Source organism: Heloderma suspectum, chromosome 13, assembly GCF_057233095.1.
Source record: "Heloderma suspectum isolate Gila_16-S chromosome 13, 16-S_ref, whole genome shotgun sequence".
Classification (NCBI taxonomy): domain Eukaryota; kingdom Metazoa; phylum Chordata; class Lepidosauria; order Squamata; family Helodermatidae; genus Heloderma; species Heloderma suspectum.
This window is the reverse complement of record NC_139470.1, coordinates 5,872,868-5,899,994: the sequence shown is the minus strand read 5'-3', so window position 1 is coordinate 5,899,994 and position 27,127 is coordinate 5,872,868. Positions and strand designations below refer to the sequence as shown.

At 42.0% G+C, this 27,127-nt stretch overlaps 1 protein-coding gene across 1 annotated transcript in view; it reads right to left on the bottom strand.

Annotated features, from left to right (window-relative positions):
- Positions 1 to 7,454: 7,454 nt before the first annotated feature.
- Positions 7,455 to 27,127, bottom strand: part of ATP2A2 (ATPase sarcoplasmic/endoplasmic reticulum Ca2+ transporting 2) — a 46,195-nt gene continuing 26,522 nt past the window's right edge. The window contains exons 7-20 of the mRNA XM_084820303.1: positions 24,772 to 24,857; positions 22,901 to 23,365; positions 18,095 to 18,183; positions 16,057 to 16,159; positions 14,625 to 14,756; positions 14,383 to 14,505; positions 13,919 to 14,137; positions 13,077 to 13,412; positions 12,448 to 12,668; positions 11,656 to 11,858; positions 10,899 to 10,984; positions 10,394 to 10,527; positions 9,378 to 9,495; positions 7,455 to 9,257 (exon numbers count right to left, since the gene is read on the bottom strand). Coding sequence (XP_084676429.1) covers positions 8,988 to 9,257; positions 9,378 to 9,495; positions 10,394 to 10,527; positions 10,899 to 10,984; positions 11,656 to 11,858; positions 12,448 to 12,668; positions 13,077 to 13,412; positions 13,919 to 14,137; positions 14,383 to 14,505; positions 14,625 to 14,756; positions 16,057 to 16,159; positions 18,095 to 18,183; positions 22,901 to 23,365; positions 24,772 to 24,857 — 2,585 coding nt within the window. The 3' untranslated portion in view covers positions 7,455 to 8,987. The remainder of the gene's footprint in view (positions 9,258 to 9,377; positions 9,496 to 10,393; positions 10,528 to 10,898; positions 10,985 to 11,655; positions 11,859 to 12,447; positions 12,669 to 13,076; positions 13,413 to 13,918; positions 14,138 to 14,382; positions 14,506 to 14,624; positions 14,757 to 16,056; positions 16,160 to 18,094; positions 18,184 to 22,900; positions 23,366 to 24,771; positions 24,858 to 27,127) is intronic.

Below are 27,127 nucleotides of genomic sequence, written 5' to 3'. Positions count from 1 at the left end.
TAGCTAGGGACTCCACTGGAAACCCCTCTGATGTTTATCTAGGGATGGCAGAGAATTTCTCCACGAATCTCTGGGAGGCCGAATGCCAACGCATTCGGCCCCCCGAAATTGGTGAAGAAATTCTCCGCCCCCCCCCGGGATGGGACTTACCTCGTGCGAATGTCCCTCTCAGCGGCGGGTCCCAGAGGCGTTTCGGCGGGGGCGGCAGCCAGTCTTCCAACCGGCTGCCGCCATTTCCCAGTAAAGTAAAAACAAAAAAAAATGTGATAGGCTACGTAACGATTTACTTAGCCTATCACGGCTAGATTTTCAAAGTCAGCCGTGATAGGCTACGTAAATCTTTACGTAGCCTATCACGGCTGACTTTGGGGGAAAAAAAAGCATATACGCAAATGGCGGTGCCCATGGGCGCCGCCATTTGCGTTCCTTATTTGGGTACAGGTAGGCTACGTAAAGATTTACGTAGACTATGGCGAAAATAAGGGCAACGCAAATAGCGTTGCCCTTATTTTCGCCGTAGGCTACGTAAATCTTTACATAGACTACCCGTGCCCAAATAAGGAACGCAAATGGCGGCGCCCATGGGCACTGCCATTTGCGTACGTGGTTTTGTTTTTTTTTTCAAAGTCAGCCGTGATAGGCTACGTAAAGATTTACGTAGCCTATCACGGCTGACTTTGAAAATCTAGCCGTGATAGGCTAAGTAAATCGTTACGTAGCCTATCACATTTTTTTTTTTTTTACAATTTACTTTTTTATTTCGCGGCCGGGGAGATGGGGCACTCCCCCCTGGCCAGAATTTCGGTGGGGAGGGATGGGGCGCCTCCCCCCCGGCCTGAATTTCGGCTGGGAGGGGCGAGGCGCCGCCCCCCCGCCAAGAATTTTGGGGGGAGAACCGGAGCACCTCCCCCCCCACCAAAAACAGCTGCAGGACCAGGTAAGGGAGTCCATCCTTATGTTTATCTCTTTCTTACAGTTGGTTGGTTAATTCAGCTAAAAAGATCTTTTTTCCAAGTTCCTTCTGTAAGCTAAAGCAAGGCTGGTGACAGATGGGTTCCTCCCCTTCTGGGTGGATAAAGTCTGATCCGATAGGCCCATGGAAGCAAGAATTCACCCTTTTCTTTCCTGCCTGCTCCATCCTGCTTTTCCTGCTTTTCTTTCCTTGCCGACCAGAACACGACTTGCCAATAAGTCCAACTTCCCATTCTGTGTAACGTGCAGATTGGCTCCAAGTAAACATATTTAGAACTAGGTTGCAATAAAACTTGCATGTATCTACAGCAGAATTTAAAGTACATCCAAACAACTCAGAACTATGTATTGTAGAATAAGTTTATTTTACCTGAAACTAGGATGGTAGGTGTGATGCTTTTCACCATCAGCAATGAATCAGTTAATGTTATTTACAACTTCTTAAAAAAAAGTCACACATGCTGTCTTATGAACTGACTAGGTTCATTATTAGGGTTTTGTTGTTTAAGATAAAACGCATCACAACATGTGTATTGCACCAATGTGTGTCTACGGCTTTAGATTTAAATAAGTTACATTATTACAGTGCAAAATAGGTCTATTTGCACACTCCAAGATATTAAAAAAAAAGCTGAAGTTATGGAATTGAAGGTTTAACAGTTTCTTAAACATTCAGCAACAGTACCGTTGTCAATGAATTTGTATAAATAGAATTGCATATTGTACAGAGCTGTTTAAAGTGTTATGTTAAGATACAATAGAGATTATTGGCTACTTACAACTGAAAAGCATGCATTACAGTCCGATATTGTACATTTTATAAACTATGACATTTTACACAACGAAATATGGAAAGAAAAAAAAGATAAAACTTGGCCAATCACCACTCTTTAATTCTTGCTTAGCAGTTTAGGGAGGCTTGTCTTCCTTCATGCAATCCCAAAACTTCTTTGCAGAGGTCTGTTTTATCAGTTAAAAACTATATTGCACATTGGTAGAGATTTGTATATAAACCGAAGCTTTAACAGCACCACACACTTCCTTCACGGAACACGAGTTTTCAGTTCTATTTTTTTTCTCCCTCCCTAGGGAAAGATTTTTTTTTCCATTTTACAAGACTCATGCAGATGTTTTCAGTAGATGCGTTGCTAAAGACGCATGCAAGAAAATTAATCTTACAATTCTGCAAGATTTGTTTAGGACTAAGTGATTACTCCAGTGGTACTGCAAAGGAAAAGAGAAAGAGGGAGAGAGAGAAAAGGAAAACATTAGTGAAAAAGATGGATAAAGAAGACTTAATACAAGCACTAAAAGGACTTTAACAACAACAAAAGGCTCAGTAGCAATAGAAGATTATTTTAACAGTTTGATAACTGGTCTCCCATTTTCCAGTGGGAGACTACAGGTTAATAGAAAAAGCATAAGAGAATTAAAAGCTGGAAGAACATCCAGTTAGCAGTTCTCTGCCCACCACCAAACTGGGAGCTTGTTAGTGGACTTGAATACTGGAATCTAGCCAAGTACCAAATCTCTTGATATTGCACAAGGGAAGAATGGAGACACTTGACACAAGATCTTCCATTTCCTTAAAAGGTATTATGACTGGAGCAGAGTGTCATAGTACCTTATTTCCTTTTCACTGCAGGCCTTCCCCTCTAAAACTCTGTGTGGGGGTGGGGGAGAAATGGCTATCGCCAAAGCTCTGAGAACCAGCCAAAACTAGTTTGTGCATCCACGTTCATCACTTATTGACTGTAATGGCTTATCTGTGTACATGCAGCCACAGACTAACCACGATGGATAGAGCTTTCACAGATCACCATATGCCCACCACTGCTTCTTAAGTAGAGCCAAGCAAACCTGCCTGTGTGAATCAACCTCAGGCTGCCTGTGGCTGCCACATGCTTTGGACCAGCTTATCGACAATTCACAGCATGATGGGACTCTTCCGAGATCCTATCACCTCCAAATTCCTATCACTCAATTTCCTAGTGAATGATGACTTTTGCAGTAAAAAATGTTTGGGTTAATCCTTTGTTTCCTTTTTGCTAATAAATGTGTTCAGCCATTCAGCCAGTTTCCCTTTCACATTTTTCAAGCAATAGCACTATTCAAGCATTGCTCAGTTATTCAGTGCTCCCCCGCCCACCCCTTCTAAAGCTCTAGCAATTTTGGCTGAATTTTGTGCAGTGCTTCAAAATGTGACTCCCTCAGGATATGCCACTAGTTGGAGATGCAACTTTAAAAAAGCATCTTGGAAGTGTAAGACGCATAATAGGTAGTACAGATGTTCTACTAGCCTGTCTCTTCCCCACACCCAAATACAATAGACAATTTATTTTTAAAGAGGTAGACAAGGTCTGCCAACCAGGAAAGTCAACTAAAGTCTTTCCCTGGAAATGCTTTTGCCACCAGAACCACTGGCATACAAGCCTGTTACTCATGGAAGTTTACAAATATCAGGATAAAAGTTTTTGACAAGATTCAGTCCACAGCCCCTATTTTGTTTACTCCTGTTCTATTGTAACGTTTCAACTTGGCTTTTGTCAAATTATTCGCTCTCCCCACACGCCAGAGTTTGTGTTAGGAAGTATGGAGATCTTTTTACCGACCATGTTAATTTTTTTAATACAACGAGCAGAGATTAGGGAAACAATGGTTAAGAAGTGCAAGTAGTAAAACGAGACAGGTGCGAGGACAGACAGTTTGCGTTGTTTCATGGCTCACCCATCCTGAAATCCTCCCCGGGTTGGGGGTTTTCCCCCCCGTTTCATCCATCTAAGTCTTTTATTGTCTGTGTCCTTGGAAGACACTAGAAGACTGCTGTACTGCATTTTATCACCACAGACTTAGGATCCTTCCCCTCCCCATCAATACTGCAGAAATTTAAGTGAAAGCACAACTAAAAAAACAGAATAACCATAAAAGGAACTTTGCATACTATTTTTAATGTTTTTTTTTAATGCTGCTGACTTAAGACGACAGTTGTGCTGTGTAAACAAAAGGGGAGAACATAAATGCTATTTGGCAAGCTTAGCTTAGTCCTTTTAACAGCTGGCCATGCTAGTTGTAGTCCAACTCATCTGGAGGGGACCAGGTTGAGGAAGGCCAGTCTAGAATGTTGGATAGGTTTATCAACAAGGAAAAAAAGGTTTGCAATAAATACATGAATAAATAATGCTTATATGAACCTATGTAACTGTCTTGGACTGATTCAAACTATGGGTCCATTTATCCCAGTATCATCTACTGCTCCAACTGGCAGCAGCTTTCCAAGGTTTTAGTCAAGGGTGGTCTCCAACTTTGCTATGCCAGAGAAACTTTTAATATGAGTTCCTGGGGGTTTGAACCTGGGATCTTCTGCTTGTAAAATGTGCTTTTCCTCTGAGCTGTGTCCCTTCCCCCTATCAACTCAGGGAAGTTTTTAAACACATGAGATGGGTCTAAATCTTGGCTGGCTGGCCTTGGATGAGTTACCAAGAGAGCCCAATCCAGTGTTGTTCTTGTTGTGGTATTCAAAACTATGGAACACTTTGTGCATGTAACATGTTATGTGTTTAACCTAAAAAAAAGCTTTGATGTTCAAATCTGCCTTAGAAAAGCAACACCCTCTCTAATGGTTTCCTAAAAGTCCCAGGAGTGTGGAGACTTGTTGCATTTACTCAGTGGGAAGGGGAAAGCAATCTATGCATGGACATGCACACAGATTACTTCGTAAATCCTAGGCTGAACCTCAAGATTCAAAGAAGTGCAGAAAACTTTCACCAATTGCTTCTTGAGCCTATGGAAAATTTGGTGGCTAGAACCCCTGGGTGCTTCCAGAAGGAGAGTTCCTAGCACTGCCAACCAAAAAGTGTTGTGCAGCTATGCCATCTTTTTCTCCTTAATGTTTTTGTATTATTTTTTGTGGGAAGAAAAGATGGAAGAAACTGTGGGAAAACATGGGCAGCTTACAAGTGGAGGATGAGGTTGTCTGGACCCTGTGTAAATCCCATGAAAGAGGTGGGATGATTACATGATAAAAGCCTCAGCTGGAAGCACCCCCTCCCAGGCCATCTCACAACTCAGGAGGTTCCATCAACTTGCAAAGTATGCATTTCTCTTGGGGGCATGAATTGTTATCTGTATCTGGTACCAGGAACTGCAAATATCATTTAACTTGCTGGCCCAGTGTATTACAAGGTTACATTTTTTGCCTCCCTCGTTTGGTCTGGGGGACACAAAATGAGGGACCACAAAAGTTGAGAAAAGCCATTCTATGGCAGGAGCTACATGCAAGTGATGGACATGGGAAGCTGCCTTAGACCAAGGTAGACCACTGGCTCATCTATCCCAGAATAGTCTACTCTGATTGGCAGCGACTGTCTTAAGAAGCAGGCAGATATTTTTGTTAGCCCTGCCAGGGCTGAACCTGGCCCTATTCTGCAACTGAGCTATTGGCCTTCCTGTATAGCTGTGCATCAGCCTTCCTCAACCTGATGTCATCCAGTTCTTTTGGACTTCAACCCCCATCAGCCCTAGCCAGCATGGCCAATGGTCTGGAATGCTGGGAGCTGTAGTCCAAAAAATCTGGAGGCCACCAGGTACTTGGTATACAGGTGTTTCTTCATCTGGGAGAGAATTTTCAGAACCAAGATCACTGTCTAACCCAGCTGGAAATGGAATGTAGAATGCAGACCACACCCACTCACATGTTTTTAAGTGAACTGTCTTCCCTCACAAGCACTCCCTGTTTAGTGAACACACATACACACTTTACAGGCATGCAGGACTTTACTTCTTTTATCCCAAAATATGCTTGCTTTTTAAATAAAATATCTCTAAATGTTTTTGCTTCCTCAAACAACGCTGTCCTTTTCCCCTTGCTGTGTTTAATGGCTGGAATGGCCTCCTAGAACACCAATGTTGTCACCATCTTGCTTCCTTCAAATACCTCCTCAAAATCCTTTTTTCTGTGAAGCCTTCAACACATCTCCTTAGTCCCCCTACCCCACTGTAACAGACCCCAAGTGTGTGCAATTGAAATAAATGGGTATTACCTCTGGCTCCACTTCCATCCCCTTCCTTTTGTCAACACTTTAGATTGCAAGCTCACCGTTATCTTTGCAAAATGCCATGCACATTGGCAGCACTAAATAATGCTGGATATCTTAGGGCTGTTCACTTTCATGAGGAGCAAAGAAAGGGCAGGGAGGACGCGTGCCAACCAAAGGAGATCTGAGAGCTTCTCCTAGACCAGGGGTGGACAACACGCAGTCCAAAAACTTCTGGATGGCCACAACTCCCACCATCCCTCAACATTGGCTATGCAGGCTAAGGCTGATGGGAGTTGTAGTCCAGTAACACTGGTTGGCCACCCATGTGCTAGACCATGTGTGGGGGCTACAAGTGGTTCGGGGTGCAGGGTCCATGGGACTGCCTACACCATATGGACATCGATGGACATCACTGGAATCTGATGCTTTACGATAGCTTTCCCCATCCTGGTGCTCTGAAAGCATGTTGGGCCATGTTGGCTAGAAATGATGGGAGTCGCAGTCCAACACATCTGGAGAACACCAGGACAGGGAAGGCTGCTTTTGCATGACTTGTAGCATATTTGCCTAAAGATTAGCTATCACAAACTGCAGGGCACTCTTTGAGCATAGAGACCAGTGACGCCTTCCATCCCCAAGGGGTTTCACCTTATACATCAAGTAATATTTGAACTTAGCCATCAGAAGTCCATCAACTGTTCAATGCCAGTCACAGAGATGAGTTTCAGCAAGACTCTGGCCAAATATTTAAGCTAGCCACTTTCTAAACAAAGAGTGACCTAGCAAATGACTAAAAAGCACCTGCAAAGCCAGTGCACTATCCACAGTTTGCCAAATGTTGCCCCTTGGGTCTGCACTAAGCTGTGCTACATTCATACAACTGCTCCTTTGCTGTCTTTTGCAAGGCATACGAAGAGAGCCTCTCCACTCAGTGGAAACAATCATGGAATTGTTCTGTTACAAAGAAATATCTGAGAGAAGGCAACTGGAAGAGCCATGACCTTCTGAAGCTTACAACTGTTACCTGAAGTGGCTCATGACCTTTTTTTTTTTTTTAAAGAAACAGAGAATAGCCTAATAACATCAAAGTACAGTCTGCCATATGCTACTTGGGATGGATGTCCAAATACCTCTTTTACTTTGGAGATACAGTATAGAGGACACCTACAGCTAGTGGCTCTGAAAAAGCTGCTGCTGCATCAAGTCATTCCAGAGGTGCTAATGGAGAGTGGATGTGATTTTAGATTAAAACCTTTAATTTTCTGAGCCTCTTAGAGCGCTGCTTCCACTAGTTTTAAGTTCTAAAGATTTAAAGCTGACAGAAATTGGGGGTGCAAATGCGCTTGTGCTTCAAATCATGTGGGCCTTATGCTACTGTATGCAGAATCTGAGGAGTGGTGATAATAATGTAGCACAGCAGAATATCTGACAAAACGCAGCATGGAATGAAGGAAAAATTAGCATTTATTTTTGACATGTATACAGCACAGGCTATCTTTTTTTTTCTTTTTTACACAGCACATCACCACTGAAATGGTGAAATGGAAGAGAAATACTCACTTCAGTCGATGAATGTTGGAAGGCATTGGAGAGAAACACCACACAGTTAGGACTGTTAATGAACTTACACATCGTTGGTACAGGACTCAATTTGGACGGGAAAAACACGACATCATGCGCTAACATTTATCGCAATTGAATGACGATGGTTAGTGCCACATTAAAAATAAAAATAGTTCTATACAGTATGTTCATTTGGTCATGTGGTATTTACAGATTTTACAAAAACACACACACACACACACACACACACACAATTTGTTACTTTTCCACTTCAGGATAAGATGTGGCCAGCAGATTATGTTCCAAGATGTGGCACTGTAAGTTAGAGGTCTAACAAAAAAAAAACCCAGCAAAAACTCCAGCTGTGCAAAATGAGAGTTGTTTGTTTCCAGATCCCATTATCAATGCCCCCATTTTATTTAAAAAAAAAAAAGGAACAGAAAAATCTGACAAATGGATCCTGCTAACTATAATGAAACTCAACAACCTCCTAGGGTATAAAATGAAATGAAAAATGTTCTCAATTAAAAAAATAATATATATATATATTATTTTGCTCCTTGCTTGAAATCCATCGAGGTAGCCTTCTCCCTCTTCTGCTCCTCCCCCACCCTCCCAAAGTGGGCAATGATGGTGAAATAATGTTGTTACAATAAAAATACACAAGATATATAAATAAATAATTTGTTTGTTTTTAAAAAAACCTACATATTGAGGGGGTGGGATGGGGGAAAAACACATTAATAGGTTACCCCTGGAATGGTATTTTCTGCACCAGCAAGAATAGGCATACCTCTCAAAGACAGGCGTAAACAAGTTTTAGTTGGAATCTAAAAATATCGGAAAGGAAAATGCAAAAAAAAAAGGGGGGGAAGGAAAGATACTGAGGTAGCAGTATTATCTGCCCAGTGCAGAAAAACCAACTAAATGACAAATTAAGATTAGATGACCATGCAGAAGACACAAACAGTTGCATGCTTTTAGTTTAAGAAAAACACACAAGAACATTCATTCCCTAAAATCTGCTACCAATTACAATTTGCTCAATATAGTGTCCACTGGCACTCCACACACCCCCGCAAAACACTTTTTTTTTTTACAAGGATGAGTTGACTATTAAACAGAACACTGTACATGCTTCTCTACAAAAAATATTTGCATAAAATAGTGTTAATTTCTCTGTACATGTCAATGGACACCCTAGTTGTGTATAAAACGGGGGAGGCGGGGGAATACTGCATCCCCACTGGAGTCAGGGGAAACAAAAAGAAAAAACCCCAAAAGTCTAGAATATGGAACCTCAGTCACCGGCAAATATGTTCATGTGAAAATTCAGCAGAATAAGACAATTGCTTTAAACAATAAAAAAAACTGATTAAGTTAAACATCTCTCTGTCAAACTATTATCACTTCAGGTCAAGACAAGAACATGTCACTAAAGTTAGTGTCTGTGCTATACAGCCAGATAACCAAGGGTAAGGTAATGAGCACAAACGGCCAGGAAATCCCTTCGGTGCATGCGGACAAAGAACGTGGTTTGGTGGCAGGTGGCACGCTATCTTTACCAGGCTCTAGGTAGTTACGCGCCACAAATTTAAGTGTCTCGTCCAGCAGAATGACGGGCAGCGAGATTTTCAACACCATCAGCCACTGGGTCAGATTTAGAGGTGTGATTTGGAAGATCAGCTGTGGAAAAGAGGATAAAGAGGATAATTCTAGGAGGCAAGCAAGAGCCAGGGGTGGTGAAAAAGAGCTTTTCTTCTTTGGCTTGAGAGCTGTTCTGGGACATGAGCTATGTGAACTTACTGGCAGTGGCTCCACGTAAAGGATGAGGAAGTGAAGAGACATGGACAAACAGATGGAGCCCAGTAGCCAGACATTCTCCCACGGAGGCATCCTTAGCAAGGACTGGTTTTCAGATAGGCTGAAAGAGATAACCACACAAATACGGCTTCATGGTCCACTACTACTTTTGTTCCTCAGTATGAGGCATATAAGACTAACTAGCATTTACATGATTCTTTTGGAGTGTTTAAAATGTTTTGCATGGCCTGTCCTTTATGAATTTATTTAAAAGCTTATTTTTTTCTTTTAAAGAAAGCCATGTTTGAATTCTATAAAATCCGCTAAAATCACCCAAATTCAGGACTTTGGAAGTCAAGGCAAGTTCCTTATTTATCACTAGCTAACAAACCTGGCTTCGCATGGATTGGAATAGCCCTTAGTTTGATACTACAAACACTTCAAGCAAAGTTATGCAGGTGTCAGATGAACACGTCATGCCCATCCTGTCTGAGTGAAGCCGTGCCTGCTGGCACCTGCCATGGTGCATTTCTATAACCCCCTGAAGTAGAGATTTGTCCATTTTATTTCCCTGAAATGGGGGAGGGGGGCTCCCCCATAGCAGTGGAGAGAGGCAGCTATGTAACTCTGTCCCTCTGACTACTCCCCTCGCCTTCAAACTGTTTGGACTGCAAAGCTGTTGGTTAGAGAAGTCTGCCATCTAGTGACTGAAGATGACAGTCCTCAGCCTGCAGTGCAGGCTTCAAACACACAAGACACATGTATTTATTTTTTTAACTGATGCATTTACAAAACCAAATCCACACCCCTAAGGTCCCCCTTGGTATGCATGCCAAGTTTCAGATGTCTAGGTTTCATGGTCTTGGAGTGTTGGCCTTGACAGACATACACCCTGTTATAGATGAATAGATTCAGAATTCACATCTCTGCATCAATGATATATGTTTTATTAAAAGCAAACAAGGTAAGCTCAAAAAAGGCAAAATAAAATCTTTTAACTTTCCATTTCAAACACACACCTGTTAAGAGCATTACACATCTCTATAGTGACCAAGACAGAAAGTGCCATTGTCATAGGATATGGAGACTCAAAGACCACACAGTCAACACCGTCAAACTCCGGATTTTCATCTTTGCATTGCAGAAAATGGCTCTAGGAGTCATAACACAAATACAAGTTAGCCTGAGTACACTCACTATACCATTTCTCCCTCTCTTCTACCCCAAACTCATCAGAACATTCTTGTGCTAGCATTATTTTAAAAAGTTCATCTATAAAGTTGAAAGGACCAAGGCTTTTTCTAAGCACTCTAATCTGATTTTTTATTGTTAATAAGGGATTTGTTTGATGTGTAGAAGATCTTACCACAGATAAATACTGGCGGTCTTTTAATAAGACATTTGAGACTTCTGTATTCCACTTAACACACTATAGTTAGGCAGTTGTACTCAGAAAAATGTAAGCTTCATTCTGACAATGTTAACAACGTTTCTAATTTTGAAATATTGAGAAAGAAATAATACCAGCTGGTAGTAGGTAATTCTTGGGCCACCATCAGCAGCAATAAACCACCAAGCAGCAGCACCAACTGTAGCAGCTCCAACATAGCCTTAAAGGGAAGGAAAAAGCATTTTACCTGTCTCTGGGCTGAATAATGGAGCATCTGTACTGCCTACTCACCTCACCTGAACTTCCTCTCCTCTATACAATAGAGTACTGTGTGACCCATACCCATTTCCTGCAATTACTACCCACGCTTGATCTTGATTGCCAAGTCACCACAACTGGATTCTTTCCAACAACACATATCTCGTTTAAAACAGACCCAGAAATGTGGCTGTGCACTATGAACAGGGCAAGAGCTTTGTGAGAGAAATCTACACTTTCCCCAGGGAAAAAAATCAGCCTTAGTAGAAGTAGCTCTTCTACAAATACACTCATACTAATTCTTTACACGGTAACTTGCAGTGGGGCATACAATCCAATATCTAGAGCATAAAATCCAGTACTGTACATTCATCCTCTGAAAGATTAGCAATTGCCAAGAGAGACTGAGAAAGAAGATGTAGCAACAGCATGTGAGAACACCTTTCTGGTAGCCTTAAGCCAACTTCCACAACTCTATCAAATGGCAATGTGGACTGGTTCATGTCATGCAGCAGTCCTAAATGGACTTACTTTGTGTAAAACCCAGGGAAGGGAACAGAGACACACTGGGAAATGGACAGCAAAGAGCTCTGCCCTAACCCAGAGTTCCACAGAGCCAAAACAAACACTCACATCCAATTGCCAAGTAACGGAAGAAGAGCCACCCAGAGATTAGGGGCTCTTTGGGATTGCGAGGAGGCTTGTTCATGATGTCCAGATCAGGAGGGTTGAAGCCCAGAGCAGTAGCAGGGAGACCATCGGTCACAAGGTTTACCCACAACAGCTGGACAGGGATTAAAGCTTCAGGGAAACCCAAAGCAGCAGTCAGGAAGATACTGCCCAAAAAAAAAAAGGAAAAAGGCACAGGTGAGGCTAAACAATTACTGCAGATTTTAATATACGAATAGTAATTAACATCTTTGGTTTTTCATGTCATGAAATTAAACAAGCTACATCTATTTAGAGCCGTGTTTGTAAATCAGCTGCAACCTTCCAGTTCTCGATACTGCTATATGATAACTGAGGAGACCTTGCCAATGGGAAGGAGACCTTGCCAATGGGAAGGGGACTGAATTTAAAAGGGGGCAACTTCAGTCACTTTTATAAGGACTTACTCTTAACTATAGATATACCACTGTCTGTGAACCACACCTTTATTAGAGGAAACAGCAGAAGTGATTTTAAAGAGTAATTAAATTTGCCAGGTTTGGGCTATCTAGGACCCTGGGTAGCCACTAGACTGGATCGTCCCAGTAGCCAGAGCTGACTGGCCATTAATCATGCCCTGGACATCCTCCAACATTTCCTTCCATTAGGAGGAACCCCCTGGAAAGGTTTGTTAAACCGCCTATGGACTGAATTTGTCCCAGCAGCCACCCACACTTGATTTGCTTGCTCAGTTCTTGAGAGGAGTTGCACACCTACCAGACAACCTCTCCAACGTTGGAGGAGATGAGGTAGCGAATGAACTGTTTCATGTTATTGTAGATTGCACGGCCCTCTTCCACAGCAGCTACAATGGTTGAGAAGTTGTCATCTGCCAGCACCATCTCTGAAGCTGTCTTTGCTACTGCAGTGCCTGACCCCATAGCAATTCCAATTTCTGCTTTCTTCAAGGCTGGGGCATCGTTTACACCATCACCCGTCTGAAACAAAGTTTGAGAAGTGAGCACCAATATGAACCACTGTGACAAGGTGCAGTGGAGTTCTCTGTCATTGGGTTTGTGGAAGCTTGCTGGGGTTCAGTGGGTGGAAAAGATACTCTGAGGCACTCTTATTTTTCCATCAGGGTTAAGGCCCAAGGTTAAGAATGTGTGAACAGGTCCCAAAACAGAGCTCCACTTCTATCACATAAGCAGTAAGAAAAAAGACTAACATGCATTCAAGCCTGTTCTGTATCTTCTTGCGGGGGGGGGGGGGGGAGATTAAGAATGGCTTGTCAGGATTTCAGTATATATATTTATGAGGGACCCCCACACACTTCCAATTAATACACACACTTTTCTCCATACAAGAAGTTGCCCCCTATCTGTTGTCCCCCATAACATACTTACCATTGCTGTAATTTCATCAAAAGACTGGAGAAATTCGACAATCTTAGACTTATGGGAAGGTTCCACACGGGCAAAGCAGCGAGCGTTTAGGCAGGCATCTCTCTGGGCAGCTGGGGAAAGTTCATCAAACTCACGGCCAGTAAAGGCTTTTGTGGTGACATCCTCATCTAACCCAAAAATGCCAATACGACGACAGATGGCCACTGCAGTCCCCTTGTTGTCCCCAGTTATCATAATCACCCTAATGCCAGCTTGCCGGCATAACTTTATGGATGACGCCACTTCAATTCGTGGGGGGTCCAGCATCCCGACACAACCCACAAAGGTCAAATTAGTCTGAAAAAAGAATAGCATCAGTTCAAGTTATGTTGTTCAAGTTAAGAACAAAGTCACACATTCTCAAGTTGCTGAACAGAAGGAGTTTTATGACATTATACCATAGTACTTACTGCTTATACAGCTGTTTAAAATTTAATTTGCACTCTAAATTTGTTCATCTTCAACATTTCAGGGAGGTAAGTCACTATTGTTCCCATTTTATAGGTAAGGAATGGACACTAAGAGGCCCTAGGTAAGTCTATGAAGCCAAGGATCAGATGGGACATAATCCCAGATCTCTCAGGTCCAAGGGCACTAACGTTTATCTAGGATGTCTAGTGATAAATGCACAGTGTTACCATGGGACTAGAATTGGGGCACAAAGCATTACAAACCAATCTTGGCTGTATTCCCCCACCTCCAAAATGGCCCACTTATAGTTGCCATCCAGGTCTGGGCCTGATTTTAGGCACCTTCAGCTATCCTTAAAGCTCCAGATAATGAAGAGCCAACACTGAACCAACCTCATAAGTAATGAAGTTTGCAGAATCCTCCAGTTTCATGTCTTCCCGTCTTGGTGGATTGTCATGCGTTGCCAGAGCCAGGCAACGCAGAGTATCTCTGCCTGTACCCCACTCTCGGATGACACTCATGATCTTCTGCTTAATTCCTGGTGTCAATGGCACTTTAGTGTTTCCAGCCCGGATGTGCGTACACCTGTCAATTACACCCTCAGGAGCACCCTGCAGAAGCACAACATGGAAAGCAATTAGCCTCACAAGCAAGAGCAGGCATTTGCCTTCCTATCACAGAACCATTAAGAGTAAAACAAAAAACAGAAACAGCTTGCTCACTGCAGGAGCTGAAATATTACTAAGCACAGAGTTATTTTTTGCAACTGCGCTGCAAATTTATTTTGGCACTACTTCAAGAGCCATGCTGCTTTGTAGCTAATTACAAGTGCTTGCTCCCGTAAGGTATTACTTGCCTTAACAAACATCTTGGTCAAGGCAGTCCGGCTGGGCTTGTTTGGTGTGCAGTACACTGACATGGACTTCCTGTCCCTGGAGAATTCAAGGGTGAACTCTTTCCTCATGAGTTGCTTTATCACCTGTGAAAGGCAGATTGGGGATGGGCAGGGGGAGGAGAGAAGTTAGAATTGCATTGCCATGAAGTTGCATGAAAGGAGAAATTTTACCAGGCTCTCTACTGTATTTCAGAACTACTGACCGAGTTGCAAGCATTAGCCCGTTCAATTCTGGACAGCCCTTTCAACTCAGTGCCAAACACGTTCATCTTCTCAACCAGACAAGTGAGGGCAGTCTCTGTAGCTTCACCAACCTTCTCATACACTCCTTTAGCCTTTAAAATAAAACTAGTATTAGTATAATCAATGTTACAGATTGCTTAATAACTGTGCGTGTGGGTGTGTGGGGGTCTTCTTGGTAACACAGACATCCACAAAATATTATTTAAGTGAAAAACACAACCAGCTTTGTAACGCAGCCAGATTCTCAGCCCTTGTCCTTGGGTGGGAGACTAGCAAGAGTTGAATACAGGCTCTGGTGGACCCCGGGGAAACTTATTTGTACTAGCTTACAATCAACTATCTTGTCTCAAGTCCACTCTCCCTGGCTATTCCTTGTTTATGTAATACTCTGCCCACACAAAGCCATTCAATACATTCTTTCTCTTTTTAAGGCATATGTCAAGAAGCACTAATTTTTCGGGGGCTTCTTGAAAATTATTTCTGGCTTTGTGTAGAGTGCCTCCTCTTCTGGATCTCCCACCACCTTTCCTCAGCCTTGCATGATTTTTAAGATGCTATTCTACTGTAACATGGGGCTGACAGCACTCTTCAATCCAAGGGAATTATCAGCTCTACACCTGCTTAGATTTAGCCTCAGGTGCTCCCAAATCTTTCACTGGGTCCCTTATGTGCATGGTTTTTAAAAGATTAGTTAGAGAATTCTGCTTTATATAGCACCTAAGCTCTAAGAAACCATATGTGCCCTAGATCACAAAGAAGTAACTTGTACAGGCACAGTCCACAGGGTTCAAGGGGTGTGCCCTGAGCTCACCAATAGCAATAAACAAACATTTAGATTGCAGAGATCTACATTAGTTTTGTTTCTTGCATTCAAGTATCAGAAAAGAAACAGTATCCATAAATTCTGGTGTGGCCCTCACACTTCTGAAATTCCCTTCCTGAGGAAGTTTACTTTGCATCTAAACACCAACAATGTAGGTGCCAAGTAAAAACCTGCTTAATTCAGCCTGTCTGTGGCTTATTTTTAGCAATTCTGTCTTGGCTCCTTCCTGCTTGTTAATCTTGCTGCTGGATTTTTAATTGTAATATATTGTAATTGTTTTTAGTTCTCAGTTATTGTAAACCACCATGGACACAATTGCTGGAAAGTTGGAAGGCAGGGAAGGGGGGGGGCAGGGGGAGAAGAGTATAAGTAACTCAATAAATACATTCTTAAGGAACAGCATCTCCTTTATACAGGTAGTACCCACATGCAATAAGGAGGTAAGAGGACAGGATGTAGATCCCTTGACACTAGTGTTACAGCTCCAGCCACTTCTTACAAACAGAGGAGACCAGGAGTAATTATTTTGTCCATTCTGTTGTTCTCTTGAAATGGAAAGAATTACTTACCTCATTGAAATCCAGGGAAGAATCGTTGCAAAGGGCACAAATAGTTGCCAATTCTATAAGGCCATCATACTGACAACATTTGACAGGTTTGTCATCTTTATGCCTGTCAAGGGAAAGAATTCCAGAAAAAAAACAGCAATGAGATTCTCACTCCAGATGCTGGTACAGTATCAGAGATTACGTATCGGCTAATTGGATCCTTCCTGCCCCTGCCTGCAACGGTTCATACTCTGAATTCCAGAAAGCGGTCAACTGCATGGCTTGGGACACACATGAAACTTTTTAAAAAATCCTAAGGTGAGCAATTTTGTGCTGAATTAATTATATGACACAGGGATTCAGCAGAACCCAAGAATTACAGGTAGGTTGACTGGTCTTTTGCATCAAGGCCATTTCAATCTTCTCTGTCCTCATTAAGAATTTCTTCTTGCCCAGTCAAATACAGAAAGGAGTTGTGGTCAAAGCAATTGAGCTTTGTTCTTTGGGATGGTACGAATAATTTCACCTTTGTCCCAGGAAATTTTGCAAAAAGGCAATCTAAATTAATCATACACACAAAACAATTAGCAAGAAAAAAATAGGCAGGGACCTCCATGGTATCCATTTACACCAGAACTTGCCATCAGTGACTTACCCTAGAGAGCTAGGAAACTAACCAATTTAGAATTTTCTCCAATTGGGGGAGATATGAGCCTCTCTAAAGTGTCTGATGAAGTATTTCACCTTGCGTGCTCCTTCTAAAGAGCTCCATGTAAACAAAACCATCAACTAGGAAATGACAGCAGATGTTATGCCTTTTTCAGTCATCACCTCACATTAACAATCTGTACCATTCTTTGAAACTATAAAGATACTGTTCTATGACCTGGCAAGATTCCTATGGAAATGCCTGGGTGAAGGCTATACACAGTAAAATAATGGAAATGAGTATTTCTCCATTTGAACTTTTTTCTCTGGGTAAGGAAAGGGCAAAACAAGTTTTGCTGTTACGATAATATGATATTGAATGGCAAAAAACTTAATATCCTTGGCAGATAAATTTTGTTCTTCTATTTTTGGCATCCAATTCCCAACTGGGAGAGCAGGAGCTAATAACTTAATAACTGTAGATATTTATAAGCCTCAGGTTGTGTTTACATTGCGTATGAACATTCCATCATCTGCTCTGCTGGGGAGGAGATTCAACAGGAGTTTTTCATTGCACTCTCATTGTCCTTGTGGTTCAGGGGATTTAGAGACTAACACCGTTATGAGACAAACAAGTACATTTCTATTATTTAAGTTGCCTGGCAGAGACTATTTGTTTTATGTAATTGTGCAGTCAACATCATCGCTGACGTTACTGAAAAAGATTACTCTTTTTTTCTGTTGCAGTTAAGCTGACAGCCCAGTTAACAGGTTGTTCACTGGTCATGGTCCATAATACACTGATTTTATTTGATCTGAAAAGGTACCACACTTGGGCGTATATGCGCATTTCCTTAAATGGAAAGAGAATTGCCACATAAAAATACTGAGGCATAAGATCTGGCAATGTGACATGCGGATTTAAGAAGGTAACAGCACTTAGCTTCAACACAATAAAATGTTTGAGGAAATTGAGCTTCGAAGGATTGAGAACATGACAGTATTCATCAATTAAGGTGGTACTCATAAGAGATATACTCTTCTAAGGACAAGGAACTTACTCTGAAGGACAGATTTGGATTATATTTACAATGCTAAGTAAGAATTCACAGTAAACAGACATACTTAGTCAGATCCGTCATGTTGTTCCCTGACAAGAGAAAGATCAAACATCAATAACTTGTCTTAAACTTTGTGGACAGCTTTCACTTTCCCCACAAGAGTGACTATTCCAAAACGTTATCTTTAAATTGCTAATCCACAAATCAAGAGGCTGCACTTCAGTCCCACTTTACAGCATCCACCTTTCTTTCAGACAGTCAAATTTTATGTCTAAGTGCTGCCGCCCTGCATACAGCCAGGCCCATAAATGTATCAGCTGGCAAACAGTTAGCAAGAATAAAGCTCTTACACTTCTCCCAAGGGAGCATACGTTGAGCCGGACACAGTAAATTCATTCAGAGAACAGCTATCCCCTTCCACTCGGTCCACAATGAACATCTGTAAGACAGACAAGTGTACAGTTACAGTCAACCAACTGAAGTAATTTAGAACTTGTAAATATCAAGAACAGAAGCAGTGCAGGAAGGATTTTATATCAACCCAAGTCACAATCATCTCTATCTGGCCCTTCAGATCACTCAGCCGCTGCTCCATTTCCTTCCCTCTCTGGACCATAATTGATTATGGTATCTTATTGGATTGGCTCTGTGAGGTGGGAGTTGGGGGCGCTGTATTACAGTGGTTCTGATCCTACCTGCACGGCCAATTCCAGACAGTAGTATTGGTGGATTCCTGTGCTACCCCATGGCTACTAAGGTGTGGGGTGCCACAGGGTTCTATTCTCTCCCCCATGCTGTTCAACATCTGTATGAAGCCACTGAGTGAGGTCATTAGGAGTTTTGGGGTGGCGTGACACCAGTACACTGATGATGCTCAGCTCTATTTCTCCTTGTCACCAGAGTCAGCTGCGGTGGTGAAGGTGCTGGACCAGTGCCTGGAAGCTATAATGGGCTGGATGAGGGCCAATAAACTGAAGCTAAATCCTGACAGGACAGAAGCTCTGTGGATTGGTGGTTCCCAAATCTGGGAATTGGGTAAGCAACCTCTCCTGGACGGGGCTGTACTCCCCCTGAAGGAGCAGGTACGTAGCTTGGGAGTACTCCTAGATCCACCCCTGTCACTGGAACCCCAGGTGGACTCCGTGACCCAGACTACTTGGGGCCAGCTTCGGCTGATCCACTAGCTACGGCCTTTCCTAGACAGGGATATCCTAACCACAGTAGTACATGCACTGGTACTTCCCGATTAGACTACTGCAATGCACTTTACATGGGGCTGTCCTTGAAGACAACTCGGAAGTTGCAGCTAGAACAAAATGCAGTAGCTAGACTGCTGACCGGAACATCTAGTTGCCGGGAGGTCGCCCCTGCTGCCTTCTGAAGTCCTCAGGTAGCCAGAATCAACAATGCAGACAATAGGGCTCTTTTCCAAGGCTTTATTTCCATTCAACCTAATGATGCTTACAGATGCTAATTGCTTGATCCTATGAGTGAGACATAAAAGAGCTGCCAACTCGGGGGGTTCTAACCTTAAGAATCAGTTGATCTCCATTTGGAGGGGAAGGCGGGAAACCTCTAAACGTACGGGCTAGGAGGAGAGAGTCCACCCCTTTCCCGTGGGGCATCAGGGCGCCGCTGTTGCCATCGCGCCAAGCAGGCTGAGCACCTCCTCTCAGCGCCTGCCATCTCCCGCTTTACACTGCGCCAGCGCCTAGCATCCAAAAACTGTTGTTGCACCTCCCTCTCCCTGCCAGGGTCACTATCACTCTCAGGAATGTGTACCAGGAGGGGCTCTCTCCCTGGCTGCGCCTCTGAACAGCGTGCGGGCTCCGATCCAACCCTGACATCAGTAAAAATCATATAACACCAGTTTTAAAGGAATTGAACTGGCTGCCAACATGCTTCCGGTCTAAATTCAAGGTTTCGGTGATGACATCTAAAGCCCTAAGCAGCTTGGGACTCGATATTTTAGGGAGCGCCTCTCCCTATATATGCCGTCCCACCAGTGCGAAACATACACTATGGTGGGACGTGGGAGAGGGTCTTCTCTGCTGTGGCACCCCAGTTGTGGAATGTCTTCCCCTTGGAGGCCTGATTGGAGCAGACATTGGTTTCATTTCATCAGCAAGTAAAAACATGGCTTTTTACCAAAGCCTTTGAGGGCTAAATGCATCGATATTAGCTTGTTTAATGGTTAATATGTTTTTAGCTGTTTAAATTATTTATTGTTTTATACTATTTAAATAGATTTTATCTGTATACCGCCCTGAGATCTTAATGATATAGTGTGGGACATAAATGTTTTAAATAAATAAATAATACATAAGAACTGTTTTTAGGAATTTCAGTTGTCATGCCTCTTAAGCTTATACACTTCAGAACAATTCATCAAGACTGATGCTTCAGCTCAATCCACAGAAACAGGGCTGATGTGCAACTTTCTCTATGATGCCAATTGTTCCATATTGAAAACCAGTGAGAATGTGGAGATCTCTTTCCTTCCTCAGGACTGTGCTATCACTGTTACTATCCAAGAGTGTGTAGTTGGTACATAATGACTTCATGGTATTACTCAGCTTATTTTTCAGGATATTTTTTTTTTAAAGCATGGCTCTCTTACTCATACATTCCCCTGAACTCTTGCCTCTTTGCTATGATTCTATAATATTTTGGAATTCAGCTCTCAAGAATCCATATCAATGCAAAAGCACCATGGTAAGATAATAACAAGTCAGCCTGGGTTTATATTCCCAGTCCATTCTGGGTAAGTACAGCTATGCTAACTTCAGAGCACTGATGTCCACTTCCAGCTGTTGGGGGTTTGAACAAGGTGAACCCTTTGACATGTCTGACCTGAAGAAAGTGACTGATGCATCTGAGTGACAGGATTCCAGCCTTGAACTGATGGATGTGAAAATATACTATTTAACACTCATTTAGCATGACCAGAATACAAGGTGCTGTACAGAACATAGGAGGCCCCTGGGGCAAACAGACAAGTCATGATTTGCGGGGGGGGGGGGGGATGAACATGAATTGTGAGGATAAGGTAGGAGAGAGCCATAGGACAGTCTGGGCAAAGTAAGCTTTTGTTGAAGAAATCAGCCTTGACTCTGGAGAAAAGGAATGTTTTTACACACACACACACACACACACACAGGTTCAAAATAGAGGTAGGAGCAGCAAGAGGAAAATAATTTATAATGAACGAAGAACTTATAATGAACGAAGAAGATTCTGCCCAGTTTGGGAAATGGACTCCAATCCCCAAGACAAAACACCGTTAGTGCACCACAAGGCAAACCCTTTTCAGAAAAAGTCCCAACACTCAATTACTTTCCTTTAAGGCTTGCTCTGTACAAGTCTCAAGAATTTAAATCACATCAACTTGGACTGGATACAGTTTGGCCACAGACTGTAATGAAGAAAAAAATCAGCTCCTAGGATTACTTCTGCAAAAGCTTCCTGAAGGGACAGCCTCTACTTTTATACAGGAAAATGCTGCTTTACTGCTTTTATGTGCTAAGGCTTCCTTCCAAAAAATTCCAGCCAATGCTGTTCTGAATTACCTAATGGACCCGACACTAACAAAAACAAAACAAAAAGCCCAAAGCACAATATACAGGATTAGAGAAACTTTTTATCTAAAGTAATGCAGAGTCTACTATTGCACTGCAATAGATTATTTTCAAAAGGACAAAGACTTGGATGTTCCTCTGTTGAGGAACCTTTCTATTTTTTGGCATCTACCTCCTTAAGAGACGGAGACTTATGCAATACCCCTGCAAGTAACCTTCTCTGGAATACAGATGAGCAACTTGCTTTGTGTCCCACAAGCAGAAACACTACAGCAGTAAAATCCTGGATAAGGCTAGGGAACACCACAAATAGGTAACAGCACATTAGAAAAATGGAACAGAAGTTTGTTACAGACACAAGCCATTAACATTAAAAAAAACCCAAGGATACAGAGAGATAGAGACAGACAGACAGAGACTGACATCTTTATCACTGTTCACTCATTTGACATTCTCCTCTGGCCCGGTAATTCTGAATGTAATTATTTGAAGCTATGCAGTACAAAGAGCCACCATCTTATTATTTAGTCCATCCAATAATTATCCTTCAAAGCTAAGAGTGCCTTAATTTGAATTAGAACTCTCACTTCATGCACCTATTGACGTTCCTGCTCAGAATATCAAGCACAAGTGAGGCACAACAGATTGAGAGAATGAAAAGTCTGGCATAATTACTAAAGAACACAACAATACCTAGATTAATCAGCATTCAAAATAGCTTTGAGACACACGTACGAATGTCTCAAAGGCAGAGACACACACACACATAGTTAGTTCCTCTAGTTAGAATGAAAAATTAGCATCGAATGTACTTTTGAAATCTAGTCAATCCCCTGTTTATTTTCAATATAAAATAATGCGTCAGATTTTAAATTTGGGCTAGTCAGTTCTAGTCCAGCTTGAATCTGCTGGAAAATGCTGATACAATCCAGAGTGTAAAAGTTGCAGAGATGGGATGAACAGAGAAAGGCAGAGGCTGTCAGGAGTGTGACAACCTGAAAAGGAAGAAATTTGTAGTTGTGGGATTTGTGTCCCCCCACCGTCCCCCAAATTAAGTGTCTTAAAAGAGGAGAGAAAGTGAAAATATTGCACAGGTATTCCCATAAGTCTTGTGTGTTCCTTGTGACAATAACTTCCAAGCAATCACCTAGGGAAGCTTTTGTAAACTGGGAAAGATTGTTTTCCCCCCTTTCTCCCCAAATGTCAGGGTTAGGTCAGTGGGGAGGGAAAGCTCATTCGAAAGGCATGCTGTCTTCCCAAGATGAGCCCAGGAACTGAAAAAAGATTCTAGGACTGGGTACTGGTAAGCCTTAGCTCAAACCAAGCCCTGCAGTTTGGCTTATTATGTACTGAATGTACCAAAGTTACAAAAAGAGGCAGTTTCCCTTTTGGATAAGTGCAAAAATAGCTTTTTGCACAATACAGCCTCTGCAGCAATCACATCTTGATAAAAATCAAGATTTGGAAGCAGGCTTTGGTAACAGAGATGTACAGACAGCTACAACCAAATTCACAGTTCTGACATTACCCCCAACGGATTCCAGAAATTCAGACACAGAATAAGTGAATCAACCATACCCTGCAAACTGACATCTGGTTAGTGGTCAGAGTGCCTGTCTTGTCTGAACAGATCACAGAAGTGCAGCCCAGGGTTTCCACAGATGGCAGGCTCCGGACAATAGCATTCTTCTTGGCCATTCGGCGTGTGCCCAGAGCCAAGCACGTGGTAATGACAGCAGGCAAGCCCTCTGGGATTGCAGCCACAGCAAGTGCAACAGCAATTTTGAAGTAGTAGATGGCACCTCGGATCCAGGAGCCACCATGGACAGGATCATTGAAGTGACCAATGTTGATTATCCACACAGCAATGCATATAAGTGAGATGACCTTTGACAGCTGCTCTCCAAACTCATCCAGCTTCTGCTGAAGCGGGGTCCTTTCCTGCTCAGTAGCTACCATTTCATCACGAATTTTGCCAATTTCAGTGTTCACACCAGTTGCCACAACCACACCCATGGCTTTGCCTGCAGCAATATTCGTACCCTAAACCAAGGAGATAAAACAGAAGCTGAAGAACTGTTTGGTAGATTTTTAACACAATAAAATAGGCTAACAGGTTATGCTTTCAGATGTTACTTTTTGCCAAGTCATTATATTCTAACTACAAGGTTTGTGGTCTCATTTTGGCTAACTTGAGTTAGCAACATTCATGTATTTTACGCTGCCATTATCACCATTTTGCAAGTTACTTTGGATTTCATTTTGGTTTTTGAACTCTGAACAGTCTTTTATACACAAAAGACTATTGTATGGTATGTGTGTCCTACTCCTATTGCTACAAGTTTTCAATGGTTCACTTCAGATTTACACCTTTAGTAAAAATTACATGGAGAGTGTTTCCAACATTAATCCAAATCATCAACAACGTCTCACTCCTCAAAGGCCCACCAGCAGAAAGGTTTTTACCAGTCTTCCAAAAATAAAGACCTATCTGGCCAACCAGGCCTCAGGGAGGAAAGTGGAGAGTTCCACAATGAGGGTTCTTTAGCAAAATAGACCTTGGGCCCTCACAGAATGACCTTAGAGTAGCAGGGACACTCAAAAGGGAAGAGGCACCCCATAAACATTAAAATGGTCTTTCAATTGCCTTCTTCAAGAGAGCATGTTATACTCTCTCCCAAAGAGAAGCATTTACTCAGATCAGCCTGGTTAAACTGGCAGGAACTAGCTAGTATGGGCAAGAGTTGAGCATTCAAGTGGCTGAATCCTCAAGTCAGCTTGAGTTCATCCAACAAATGCAACAAACCCAGGACCTACATTCATAACATGGTGACTAGAATACATGGAAGAAAAATAGGGTCCCTTTCCAAGCCTCTCAGCCAGACACATTTTAGCAGAGAGAAACAGATGTATCACTTAAAATCAGGAAGATAAGCCACCGTAATACATAGCACTCCAGTTACAAAATATTGAACAGTAACTGGTAAATGACAAAAAGATCCCACGTCACAACAGTAAGCCTCTTACTCACCTCTCAAACAGGTACCCTAAAAACCTCTCCTGCTCTCACTAGACGAAAACCTTTCCTTAGGGATAGAAGCTCCACACCCCTCTGGACAACAACTGCACATTTGTAATGTTTCCTATTTTACTGCTTTTCATCTTCACACTGTTTTGCCTATGTGCGTCTAGCTGAACAGAAGTTTACCAAGACTGAAGAGACAATGTGTTAATATGCTTTTTTCCAGTTTAAAGGCTCATTCAGTTCCATACAAGGTAACCGTTTAGATGACCAAGATATTCTCAATACTTTCAACATGAGTTACCCTAAACAAATTGAGTGAAGGCTAATTTTTTTTTAAACCACTAGGAAGAAAGTCAGCATTGGGGAGTAACCCCTTAATAAACAGTATGCACAAACAGAATAAAATCTTTCAAGATTTACTCACAGAAAAAAGCATGTTCTTCTTGTCTTGGTTCACTGCACGGGGATCAGGTACAGGATCCGTGTGCTTAATTACCGACACAGATTCACCTAGATGAAGGTTACAGCTTTAGTAAGATATTAAGCCCCTCAGGCTCAACTCCCCACCATTTTACATTTCCTGAAGACCACCTGGAAAAGCCATTACATCAGAATATAGTCCACAAAGATTTTGCTTTCTAATGCAATAAGTATCCTCCATGAACAAAAATTGTCCAGCTTTCAAAGAAAGCATGTAATTTGGAGGATTGCATCTAGTAACATTTGTTTCAGATGCTTCTCAAATGGTAGAACTGGAAAGAGAGCAGAGGTTTTAATTCAAAATCCTATACTCTATACACTGTGGGTGTATATATTTAAAAATTGCTAAGTTCAAGTTAACAATTTTTCCAGGTAAAATAATTCAAGGCAACTAATTGCCAGAGGACAAATCAAGATGACCACGTATGTCTGCATTCTTCTCTTCCCATACACACTTTTAATAGGTCTTTCAGTACATCTAAAATGTTGGAAAGGGACACAAACAGCCAACGTATATTTGGAATTCCCTACCCATGTAAAGACACAGGGAGGTAGGCAATCAGTTTTCAGGCCTGATCTTGTGCAAGCCTGTTTTATTTGGTTTGTATTGGTTTGACATTATATAATTATATAGCAGGCTAGAATAGACTTCAGAGTTTAAGCCATTTTGTTAATTGAAAAACCTTCTCAAAACCTGATATGGTTATGTCACAAATACTGCCCACACAAATTCTACAAGTACAAAATTATACATGCTAGACCTATTGATCAGAAGACGGGAACAACAGATGGACATCTCTTCTGGCCTTCTGTTCATGTACTTCTTTTGGTTGTCTGGACAAGAACAGTTAAGCCTCTAATCTGATCTAAATTCTACAAAGCAAGCAAATTACTCTCACCTTTAAAATGTCAAATAAAAAGCCTAACTAGGACACCGTACAATAGAGTCTCCTCTCTAGCATTTCTCTTGAAAAATAACATTTTATTTATTTATTTATTTATTTATTTATTAAATTTATTAATCGCCCATCTGACTGGTCACCCAGCCACTCTGGGCGATGTACAACCCACCATAAAACAATTTAAAACAATAAAATTTTACCATAATTTTTTTTTTTTAAATACCCTAGCCCACCCCAAATGCCTGCCTGAACAACCACGTTTTTAATGCACGACGGAAGCTCATTAACATTTCCTGCAGATAGAAGAACTCCTGGTTTTAATAAGACAAAACCTAGATGAAACCAATAGAGTACATATAAGGAACACAGGAGGCTGCCTTACACAGAGTTAGACCATTGCTCCATCTGGCTTAGTATTCTCTGCACTGACTAGTTCACACATAAAAGCAATTCCTGGGTTGTTTAACCCAGTAACTGCTGAAATTTAGTGGGAGCGAGCAAGCAAACTGCCTCCCGTGTGCTCATCACTTCTGCTTTCAATTAACAACCCAGGAACACCCTGGTCCTAGGTTATTATTATGATATCTGAACATGAAAACTCTGGGTTGTTTAGGTGTTACTCAACCAAGGGTTAACCTAGCAAAAACCCATGAGCTAACTCTGGGTTATTTAACCCCCAAACAACCCAGGGTTTCTGGGTTCAGACATCACGATAACCCAGGAACAAAGATTAATTGAAAGTGTAAGTGACCAGCATGTGAGAGGCAGCATGCCCAGTCGCTGCTGCTCGGCCCTAACAGCCCATGGTTTAAACAACCTATAGGTTATGGTTACATGCAAACTGAGCTACTGACTGATAGGGGCAATCCACGGTTCAAAAAGGGGTCTTTCCCACCCCTACCTGGTGATGCCAGGGATTGAACCAACGAAATATTTTCCAACGAAAGCATATGGTCTACCACTGAGCTATGGCCCCTGCTTTGGATTTTGGAAATATTGTTAGTGGTGTCAAGCAAGTCAAAGTAGTGTGGAAGGATGGAAAGGGTAATTTCACCCACCCACCCTGCTTTTCTAACGTAAACCTTTGTTGTTAAAAAGTTAAGTTTTTTACAAGCAATATTGGCAATTAACCAATGGAGATAAACCAGAAAGTGCAAATACCTCTAGTTTTCAATATGCTAAAATACTAATTGATCACTCCAAGGCTGAAACAGGCAGAAGTTATTCATTCCAGCTTATAACCAAACCAGATATTTTGGGTACTTTACTGGCATGTGCTCAGTGCAGCACAGATCCCTCTTATTCACCACAACCATGCCTAGCAGTTCTGTTGAACGCTGTGATCCTGATGCTGCAATCAGGATGTGGTTTCCGATTTGTTTGGAAAGCTAACCAAGA